The sequence below is a fragment of the Mustela nivalis genome (genome assembly GCF_964662115.1).
Source record: "Mustela nivalis genome assembly, chromosome: 6".
NCBI lineage: Eukaryota > Metazoa > Chordata > Mammalia > Carnivora > Mustelidae > Mustela > Mustela nivalis.
Genome location: NC_139025.1, coordinates 44,136,932 through 44,148,660, shown reverse-complemented (window position 1 = coordinate 44,148,660; position 11,729 = coordinate 44,136,932). Strand labels below are relative to the sequence as shown.

General features: G+C 43.5%; 1 protein-coding gene across 1 annotated transcript in view; it reads right to left on the bottom strand.

Annotated features, from left to right (window-relative positions):
- Window positions 1–2,764: 2,764 nt before the first annotated feature.
- ATG14 (autophagy related 14) overlaps window positions 2,765–11,729 on the bottom strand; it is a 36,558-nt gene continuing 27,593 nt past the window's right edge. The window contains exon 10 of the mRNA XM_082735078.1: window positions 2,765–5,717. Coding sequence (XP_082591204.1) covers window positions 5,411–5,717 — 307 coding nt within the window. The 3' untranslated portion in view covers window positions 2,765–5,410. The remainder of the gene's footprint in view (window positions 5,718–11,729) is intronic.

Sequence of the window (11,729 nt, the reverse complement as noted above, 5' to 3'; positions counted from 1 at the left end):
ATTATTTCCATTGAATGGTGCTGATTCTGATTCAGGGGTGTCCAAACTCCTGCATTTTTAAAATACACATATACACAGAGACTCATTTATAATTCCATCTTTTAAAAAATGTTTATTGGAGTGTAGCTGACAATGTTTTATTAGTTTCAGGTGTGCAACGTAGTGATTCAGCAATTGTATACCTTACTCAGGGCTCACCACAGGTAAGTCTACTTACCATCTGTCACATACAGTGCTGTTGCAGGATCTTCCGTTTCTGTGACTGCATTTTAAGTAAGCTCTATGCCCAGTGTGGGGCTTGAACTCACGACCCTGAGTGAGTTGTATGCTCTACAGACTCAGTCAGCCAGGTGCCCCTGTGACTTACTGACTGGTAAGTCTGTATCTCATCACCGTCATCTGTCTCATCCATCCCCTCTACCTCTCTGTCAACCACCATTTCTGTGTGTTCATTTTTTCCAGATCCCACATATAAGTGAAATCATGGTATTTGTCTGATTTCATTTAATGTAATACCTTCTAGGTCCATCCATGTTGTCACAAAAGGCAAGATCTTGTTCTTTTTTATGGCTGAGGAATACTCCATTGTGTATACAGACCGTATCTTCTCTGTTCATCAGTTAGTGGACATCTGAATTGCTTCCATATGTTGGCTATAGTAAACAACACTGCCATAAACACAGGGTACCTCTATCTTCTTGAAACTAGTGTTTTCATTTTCTTTGGGTAAATACCCAGTAGTGGAATTACTGGATCATATGGTAATTCTATTTTTACTTTTTGAGGAACCTCCATACTGTTTTCCACAGTGGTGCTACCAATTTACATTTCCACCCAATAGTGCCTGAGGGTTTCCTTTTCTCCACATCGTCACCAGCACTTACTTCTTGTCTTTTTTATGTTGGCCATTATGATTGGTGTTGAGGTGATATCTCATTGTGGTTTTAATTTGCATTTCCCTGAGAGGAGTCATGTGGAGGGTTTTTTCATGTGTCTGTTGGTCATCTGTCTGAAGATTTTAAGTAAGCTCTACACCCAGTGTGGGAAACTCACAACCCAGAGATCAAGAGTTACATGCTCCACTGCCTGAACCAGCCAAGCAGTCCTTTCCCTGTCTTCTTTAGAAAAAATATCTATTCAGGTTGGGACTTGGATTGTTTTTTTTGTTTGTTTGTTTTTGGTGTTGAGTTGTATAAAGTATATTTTGGATACTAACCCCTTATTGGATTTATTATTTGTTAATGTCTTCTCCAATTCAATAGGTTACCGTTATGTTTGTTCATAGTTTCCTTTGCTATTCAAAAGCTTTTTATTTTGGCGTAGTCCCCAAATCCCATACTGTGTATGTGTTCTTTGAGTTTTATGGTTTCGTCTTGCATTTAGGTCTTAACTCCATTTTGAGTTTTCCTGTGTATGGTATAAGAAAGTGGTCCACTCTCAGGAGCTGTCCAGTTTTCCCATAGAAACTCTCTTTTCCACATTATGTTCTTGCCTCCTTGATAACATAGATCAATTGACCATATACAGGTGGGTCTATTTCTGGTCTCTTTATTCTGTTCCACTGATCTGTTTTGGTGCCAGTACCATCATGTTTTAAGTACTACAGCACTGTAGTCTATTTTCAAGTCTGGGGTTTATGATACCTTCAGCTTTGTTTTTCTTTCTCAAGACTGCTTTGGCTATTCAGGGTCTTTTGTGGTCCATACAAATTTTAGGATTATTTGCTCTTTTTTTTTCCCCAGGGTATTTTCTCCCCAGATCCTCGGAGTGTGCTGTTGGTGGCTTTCTCTCATTGAGCATTTCACAGCTGAAGTTTAGAGGACTTCCCCAAGGCCCGCTCCATTTCACTGATGTAAACTTTAATGATCACTAAGGACAGAGCTATGGTTCATGCTTCCCGTTTGGTTCACCCTGTTTCCTGCATCAGTCATGACGTAACTCTGGGGTATGCACTAGACAGGAGCGTGTTTTTAAGTGTAGAAGGGCAGTAGAAGGTAGGTAGGAGGAGCTAGAAGGGCAGTAGCCCTGAAGCACATGCCCTATTTGGGAACCCTTCTGTTCGCTAGCCTTGGTTCCTCCTGCTGCTGGACTGCAGGCAACAGTTCCGCCGTAATCACTCCTGGTATCCCTGTCTGCCTGCAGGTGGCCCCACTCTATAACCTGAAAGGGGTAGAGGGCAGATTGGAGGGGGTGATTCTCCAAACTACTTGGTTCTCCTCTCAAATGAACAGATCCCCTCTAACCTCCGATACTTCACTTTCTCTCTTGTCCTGAAAAGTCTGGGCAGATTCCAAAGGCAACCTCCTCACGGAGCTGTCTTTAAGGCACGGAGTCACTGTAAAGCAATTAGTTCTCAGCTTACCAGAGATAGACCATTATTGTTAATCCACCATAAACTATAATTTTGGGGATTACCAGACCTTTTTCCTTACCTAGCAAAAAAATTCTTAAAAAATTACCCTACAGGGCGCCTGGGTAGCTCAGTGGGTTAAGCCGCTGCCTTCGGCTCAGGTCATGATCCCAGGGTCCTGGGATCGAGTCCCGCATTGGGCTCTCTGCTCAGCAGGGAGCCTGCTTCCTCCTCTCTCTCTGCCTGCCTCTCCGTCTACTTGTGATCTCTGTCAAATAAATAAAATCTTTAAAAAAAAAAATTACCCTACAATTTGTATAAATTATTCCAGAGTTAAATTTCATTTTTGCTACCCTCGGTGTATCAATAGAAATGAGTAATCAGAGCTTAAAAAAGACACACATATTAGTAAAGTACTGTTAAAAGATTTATTGCAATAATACAATAAAAGTTTAGAAAACATTTGTTATGACTCAAACTGGTTTGGAAGTCGCAGAGTAATGGGAAATTCCTGCAACATTACACCACAAGGAGATTCTCAGACACTGTGGTTCTTTTAAAAACAGCATGGCCCTGAATGTTCTTTCCCAAATTATTGATACATGAATCCTTAAGTGAATCCTGTCCATATACCCAATGTTAACATACAGTTTTTCCCTTTAATTTAAAGATGTGCAAAACTTCTCCTATAGTCCATCCCAAAAAAGAAGTCTTTAATCGACCATTTTAAGCAGTCTATTTGGTGCCTGTAGGTTTTTATTAGTATTACCTTGTTTCAACAAATCATTTTATATGGAAAACATGACCCAAGTTCTATGGCTTTTGTTTAAAAAAAAAAATACCAGCTTCAGTTTTTTAAAAAGCTGTTTACATATGGTTCTGGCACCTACATGAAAGATTTTAATGAGCAGCAAAGAGAGTAGGAAAAAACAGTGGTTGAAATGTGTATTTAAGAATATTTACAGAGTGGATCCAGTGCAAAATAATGAAAACCAAAATATCTCAGCAGTGTAAGCCAGTATGTTGGTGTTCCAAACCACTAAAGGGTTTGATCATTTAACCCTAAATAAAGTGCCTCTAGTTGGTATAAAAAAACAACAAAATATACTCTATCAATCCCTACTTCCTGTGTCCTTTAAGTTTTGTTGACTTACTCTTTAGACAGGAGTTGTGATCTCTGGTTTCTACTCTTTACTGTAATCTCACACTCATGGTTTCTTAAGCGGCCTACGGGAGAGAAACCATGATAACTGTGCATCTTTTATAAGTCAATCTCTATCCCCAAGCCCCAAATCTGTCTTCCGTCTTCTCTCAGCTTGAAACTAAACTCTTCTTGAGGATTTGAAGTGCCTAGACAACCCTAACCTCATGGGATTTTAAGTTCATTTGGTATTTGTTCAAGTCTACGTACCCATTCCCTACGAACTTCCGACCTGGGTGGTACTACGCTAGCTCAGCCGTCACGAAGCTGAGTACTGACACCAGCTACTAAGAACCCACATGGAGCAAAGCCTGTTACCTCCCTGAGTGGAAAATTCATAGAGTCCGGGAACTTGGAACTCCTGGATAGGAATAAAACCCTTCTTCTGCAACTCTACCAAACGTTAAATATACCAATAGCAAAAGCTATATAGCACCTCGGATTCGGAGGCAAAGTATCAACTATAATAATTACAGGAAGAAAAGAAGCTAGGGTAGGGTAGGTCTCTGAATGATTTATCTGAGGTACGGTCATGCTCATCACACTAACAAGATACGGTAATAATGCCTGTTAGAAATTTTTCCATAGGATTTCTTTTTGTAGTTGTTACATAGGAGTTTTTGCAATTATTAAAAATAAAAAACTACTTACACATTTGTACATAATGCCTCTCTACAGTTTTCTTGTGAGATTGTCACTAAAAGAATGACACGACAACACATTAGCTGAAAATGATCTCTTGGTGAGGGAAAATTCTGTCAGAGAAGAGTAGGATCAGCTGTGATTCGCTCTGCATTTCTGAGTGAAGGGAGTGTCCCTAGAGCAACAAAGACCTCTAAGCAAGCAAGCAGGATGGTTTTCCCTGGGAAAACCCGCCACCTACTGAATCCCTTAGAAAAAAACTGGGACACCAGAAGAATGACCAGAGGCCATTTAGTTAAGTGGCTTTTAACCTGTGCCCAGGCAGGCATTTAGCTTACATAAGGGAACCACCTTAATGACTTTTCACTCAAAAAAATAAGTTCAATTTCAAAATGCACATAGTATAGATGGTAGAATTCAATAACCTAGGTGAGAATGAATTTAATTCCTTTCAGAATATAAGAATATAGTTTTTAAATCTCCAGCCATACTTGCAGCTGGGATTTCTTCTGTTCATGGATGTGGGTCCAAAAATAAAGACCTTCATTTCTTTGGCGTGTGGGAGAAAGAAAAACAGGAATGTCTGACAAGCTACAACAGCAGCAGCATGAGTGAAATAATTTTATACTACTCCCTCCCCATAAGCCCCTCCCAAACAAAACCAACATCCTTGACCTAAAAAACAAACATGACCATATTCTAAAGAAATCAAGTATTTCAAATTGCCTGCTGGTGCTCCATACAAAAAATGATGGCATAAGCACAAACTCATATGAAACAGTTTTTATCTTTCAAGTCCTAATCATCAAGAATCACTGGCTTGTGATTCAACTTCTAAAACATAAAGTGTTCAGGAACAGTCTCGGCATCACAAGGACCAAAGTGTCAGCCTGCCTCTGCAGGCCCAGTGGCCCATGACCAAAGGGAGCCCAGGTGAATTTTCTGCTTCAGCAGACCAGCACATACACGCTCGTCTTCCACCAACACGGGTCTGGGCAGAGGGACCCCTGACCTAGCTATTCTAGCATAAGCATGTGGGTCACCCCATCGGCCATCTGATACATAGAAATGCTTGTCCTCCCTGCTTTAAAAAAAAACCAACAGTTTAACCTCTTTTTGTTCCAGGCACTATCTTAACGGAACACACAAAGTTTACTCGAGGGTAGCGGAAGAACAACTTTCTTGACACAAACCTGGCGCACTTTGGCCGGTGCGCACTAGCGGTGTCCAGTGTAAGCCTTAAACCAGGAGGTCACCGAGGCGGCAGCGGACGAGATCATCCCGCCCGCACTGCTGCTCGCGATGGGCGGGGACACCTGGCTGCTCTGGCTCTGGGAGCCCTCCACGGGCTGGGAAGGGATATCACAGAAGCGGGGGCTCGGCAGGTTCTCCCAGTCCGTGCCCAGGTCTGTCTCCTCATCACTGACGTGCTCGTCGCCACTCTCGTCTGATTCCCCAGCAGCGCTGGGGTCCACGAACTCCATGGACTCCTCCAGGTCAGCTCGCACTTCAAAGGGTCCCGACCTGCACGAGCACACAAGCAGCATTGTGACAACAGTGACCCAGGCCTGCCGGGACCGAGGAGGTCCAGAGCCTGCACTGTACCCCCTGGTGGTCTGTAACGGCAGATATTGACCCAGATAACTGCCCTGGGAGGAATGCACACCACCACGCGCCCACACTGTTCCTCGGTCCCCCGGCTTGACTGGTGGAGCTCCGGGACGCACAGAGACCAGCCGTCCTGGTCCCAGGGACGACTTCCTCTCTGAACAACTGCAGGATCCACGCATCTCGGGGGGACAGTCCCACCAACAACCGTCACTTGCTGTATACACTGCTGTATCACTTGGTGGCACAAGTAATAAATGGTATAGAAAAAAAAAAAAGTACAGCTGTTCTCTGCCTTATGGAAACTCCTCATTTCTACGTTCTTAGGACTCAAAAGAGCTAAGTGGCCCAGCTGTATGCGTGTTAGCAGTGCTTCCTCGGACTGCTGCCAACAGCAGGCTCTGCACACATTTTCAGACATGATCACAGTCTTCTAGGGGCGCATTTATAACAGAATGAGCTATAACTATTAAGAATATAGTCATCTGGAATAATGCATATTTCTGCACTGTACTTTAGGAGAAAACTATTCCCCAAAGGTCCCTGATGACATCATCCTCTCCAAATCTAATAACCCTTCTCAGGCCTCACCCTCTGGGAACAGCTGCTGATGACCGCTGTGGGACGGCATCAGCAAACCCCACCCAGGCCCGCTGCTGCTCCTCCCCCGCCCCCTTCCAAGTGCCTGTCCGCCCCTGCCTCTGGAGAGCCCCGCTACACTCGCTCCGGGCAGGCAGTCCTCCCACAGACCCTGCTCTTCTCCCAGGATTTTCCTGGAGCCAAGGCCCTCCAGCAGCCCCTTTCTCTCCACCACTGCCCCCACGATAAGGACACATGCCTCTGATAATGACTTTGGGGGAAATGACAGGGGTTAGCAAAAATAAAATGAGATATCCTAGAATGGGTAGAGCTTGCCATTTTAGTCTGTCTAAAATTCTTTATGGCCTTAACAATGACAAAAGCCTAGCACTGGCCTCCAGTGTACCTCACCAGGCCTGCACCTTCCAGCTCACTTTCTCCTGGGTCAAGTAGCCTTTGTTCCTCCAAGACAACCTTGCATCCTGGCTGTACCAGCAATAGTTAACAGCGAACATTTCTGTCCCAGGCACCGTTTTTTAGGGCTTTACCTTAAATTGGAAGATGTACCATGGGGTCTCCCCTTGGTCTCCCTCAAGCAATTTACATATCAAAAAGCCCCTCTGACCAGGGGTTCCCAAGTCCTATCTAGCCCAGAAGTCCTTACTTTGCAAGGGCTGAAGGCATTAAGAACCAAGAGCCTCTCCCCTTGACCCCCTGCAGCTTTTCCAAACAAACCAACAACTGGCATCTTATCTGAGTATCCCTTTCCCGTCTCCTTACAATTCCTCTCTTTTCTCTCTTCCCCTCCCCCCACCCCTCGGTAAACAGGTCTACTCCAAAGATTTTCTTCCGAAGACGCCTCTCCTTCCTCCTAGCTTCATGGCCTGCCAGAGCTCTCCACGTGAGGGCTAACCTCTCCGGCTCATCTCAGGTTATCTGAGCCAGGCGACCCTTCTTAAAACAAGGCAGCTGGGCTGCCGCCCTCACGCTCCTGCCTGGTATCACCCAGTAAGTCCCCCCTCAATGCTCCGCACGTGCCCCAGCTCAGGTCCTCTCTGTAGCAGCACCTCCTCGAAGCAGCGTCTGCTTGCAGCCAGCGGCAGCCACCTCTTCCCTTCCGGAGTCACCTACGCACAAATGTTCACAGCATAGCACCTTAGCTAGGTTCCCTCTTTCCCTAAACACAGCGCCTGCTCATTCCGTTCTTTGAGCTTTGTTGTCCAAGGGCCTCAGCCCCTAGCGCCACATGAAGCCTGCCTCCCTGCTAGCTGGGAGGCATAGCCTGTTTTCTGTTTCTCTTCGATGTTGCCTTACCTACATGGCACAGGACTGCCACTGTCCCCAGACCTCCTCTCAAAAGTTCCCCCAGGAGACAGACCGGAGTGATATTGGGTGGGGGGTGATACTCCCTCCAGGCAGAGCTCCGTGGGAAGTCACTTGGGACTCCAGCTCTCTGCTGGAATCCCACAGGGCAAAGTCTGGTGACATGCAGCAGACACTCAACGGGAAGTATTTCAACTGAAAAACCACTGGATGATCCCCAAAGTGGCCAGGTGGAGCAATTTTTGTTGCCCAGCATACGCTGAGTCAGACACATCACACAAAATTAGCAAGACAATGAAATCTTTTATACTTAATGTCACCAGGGAATAAAAATTACTAATTTTCTCAAGATGCTGCAGGGCATTATTCTTATCGATTAAGGTAACAAAATGACCTTTTTGGTTTTAAAACTCTCTTTTGCAAAATATTTCAAAAATATTACTGGACAGATATACAACAACAAGAATGAGCTCTTTGTAAACGACACAGTCTGGATGATAACGATATTAATGTAGGCAACATCACAGTAAAGACTGAATCTGATAAGAAAAATCAACCAGTATTAAACCCAGGGGGAAATTCTGATGAGCACAATAACTGCATGGTCTCAAAAACATGGTCTCCGCACAGACTGGGGCTTAGTTGCAAGGAAGGAAAAAAAATCTAGGAATTAGACAGTGGAGAAGGTGGAAAGCATCGTGACTAGGTGATCAAATTAACATCACCAATGAGGGACAGATGGTCACTGTGGCCCTGAGTGTCCAGGAAACACTCCTGGCCCAGGCAGTATTCTACCTCGAATGCTTGGATTCTTGGAATCTCACTACGAAGAAATACCAAATTCAGAAAGAAAGTTCTAGTAATATGAAGGGAAAAGTGTTAATGTCGTAAAAGACAAAGTAGGCCATGGAAACGTTCCAGATTTAAGAGGTTCAAGAAACATAGCAACTAAATCCAGCACCAGACTCTAGGTTGGATCATATATGGAGGTGAAAGTGCTGTACAGGACATTAATCTGGTCCACAGACAAAACGTGCAGATGGGCAGTGGATTAAACTACTGTATCAATGTGAAATTTGCTGATGTTGCTTAAAAGGAAAATACCCTTATTTTTAGGAAATACAGATATAAGTATTTAGGGGTCAAGAGCCATGATACATGTATGTAACTTACCCTCACAGGGTTCAGGAAAAAAAATGTGTGTATGTATGTCTTTATGGAGATTATACAAATGATAAGGCAAAACAGTAACAAGGTGAGTCTGGGTAAAGATATATATGTCTTTGTACTACTTTATTTTTTGCAATTTTGACTATTTTTGCAAGTCTGAATTTATTTTGAATAAGATTTATGTTGGATTCTGGATGGGATCCTCACTTCAGCTGGTCTCCATGGAAACAGGAAGTCCCACCCAGGTTCCAATATCAGTCTCTCTACAGCCTTGACTCTGACTGAGGCAGGTCTGGAAGGGGACTTCTGAAGCTCTAGCTCCTGGACTCCCGACTCACAGACGACCAATGCGGATGTAATGAGCCCGACTGAGCATGTACACTTCACATACATCACACAGACCCCTACCCTAACTGGAGAGCTGACTCAAGGGCAAGCCCAGAGAAAACTTCAGATCCTCCAAAGAAATCCACCCCTAGTAGGAGAGAGCCTTTTTTTTTTTTTTTTTTTTAAGGACAACCACCAATACTGGATATCATCCATCCTTTCCATTTTTGTCTAACCGATGGGTAAAAAACTGGAAAGCTGTTTTGAATTGCACTTCTTTATTCTTCACTGAGGCTGAAGACTTTTTTCACTTGGATACTGATTACTTGCATTTCTTTTGTGTGAACTGCCTGGATTAATCCTTTGGCTATTTTTCTATTAGGTCTGCCTTTCTTTTACAGATTTGAAATTTTAAGTGGTCTAGATTTTTAATCCATTGTCTGATATACAGGCTGCAAAACATACTGTTGCTTATCTTTTAACTTTCTGGTATCTGGTTTTTTCCAGAGGCATTTAGAGTTTTTACACAGTAAACTATGTAATTCTTTTTCTTCATGGTTTGGGGGTTTTGTGGCTTGCATGGGAATTCCCTCCCCACCCTGTGATTATAAAACACTGTCTTTTCTCCTCGCTATTTTATAGGTTTTTTTTTTTTTTTTAAATAAAATAAGGTATTTTCTATCATCTGGAATTTATTTTTACATGCGGAATGTAGTATGAGTCCAGCTTTGTCCCTGTATGAATACTCACTGGCCCGCTGCTATCGATCTATTATTATCTGGTTCAACATGCCGGGCCTTGTCGTGGTCCCTTCCCTGCAGGGACAGGGCCCGTCTCTGGACTCTCTTCTCTGTGTCTAGTTGCTCCACATACCTGCATGCTAACAGCACCTGGTTTAATCACCTTTACGCTATGTTTTAAAAGGGGCCAAGCCCATCCTTTACTATTCTTTTCCAAAATTTCCTTGCAGCCTGTGCTTCTAGCTCAACTTCAGAATTAGCTTGTCAAAGTTCCGTGAAATATCTGTTGAAATTCTGATCAGGTTTCCTTTTGGGGAGAAGGAGCATTTTTCTACTACTCAGCCTTTCTCTCCAAGAAAATCCTGAGGGTGTTCCCTGCCTCAGGCTTTCTTTCATCCAGGCCCACACCTCGTGCACTGCCTAGCAGAAATTCAAGAAATAGATGTCGAACCATTTTTTTCAAGTTTCCTATTTTCTATGATGGTTCTACGGTTTGCACATGTTTTGTAAAGATTATTCCTACGTAATGTATAGTTGGTGTTGCTACAGTAAAGGGGAGCCTTTCCTCATTCTGTTATCTGACTTGCCGTCAGCACATAAGCAAGCAAGCTCTCCCGGATGGCCAGTTTAACCATTTGCAACAACGCCAACCTAGTTTCTTTCTTCCCAGCATAAATAGACCTTACTTCTTTGTAAAACTGTTCGGCTTCGCCTAGGCCTCCAGAACGAAGTGAACACAGCAGCGACAACAGACCTCCTCTTGTCCTCACTGTAGAGGAATGCCTTTATTAAACATCCACATAAGGAACATGTCACTGAAATAGTCTTTTCTGTAGGCTTAAGGCAGATATTCTTAATAATTTTGTAATTTGCAACTAATTTTCTTTAATTATTCAATGGAACTGAATTTTATTCACTGCTGTTCTGGCATCTATCAGGTTGATCTTATTAAACTGATAAGAACAGATACTACACTTGATCTTAGCCAAAAGGCCGAGAAGCGATCAGGTTGATCTTATTATTATTTTTTAAAAATCTGTTCATGTGATTAAGTAGTGTGTACTTGTTAAAAGCACGAGCATCTACCACTTTGTGGAGTCAGATGCGGGCTGGGACTGGCTCTATTACTCTGACTGCCTCTGTGATCATGAGAACGAATTACTTGATTATGCTAAGCTTCAGTTAACAGCCAGCCCCTTCTGTAAAATAAGAATAATCAGCACACCTATAAAATATTGGCTCAATAAACATTAGCTCTTATTATTAAGGATTAATTTCCTAATGTTTAGGGGCACCTGCGTGGCTCAGTGGGCTGAGCCTCTACCTTCAGCTTGGGTCATGATCTCAGGGTCCTGAGATCGAGCCCAGCATCAGGCTCTGCTCAGCAGGGAGCCAGTTCCCCCACCCCCCCGCCTCTCTGCCTACTTGTAATCTCTCTGCCAAATAAATAAAATCTTTAAAAAAAAAATTCCTAATGCTGAACTCTTCCTAATGTTGAACTCTGAAATAAAGTACAAAGAGGATGGCAAACAAACCCACAGAAATCAACCACTAAAACTGGGGTGGATTTCTAACAGGTTCTTGTGCTTTGTGAACTAATGAATGCAATTTGAAGCAAGGAGCATGAACTCCCTATAAAACGGCACAGAATTCTAGATGTGTGTGTGCAGTTCCCCAGAGAGAGTGCACAGCTTTTTCCACAGGGTTCTAAGTCCCAGGTAAGTTACTGTTTTAGGTGGGGGTGGGGGAGGTGCAGAAAACACAAGCCAGTGGCTAAGGGCAGATTCCC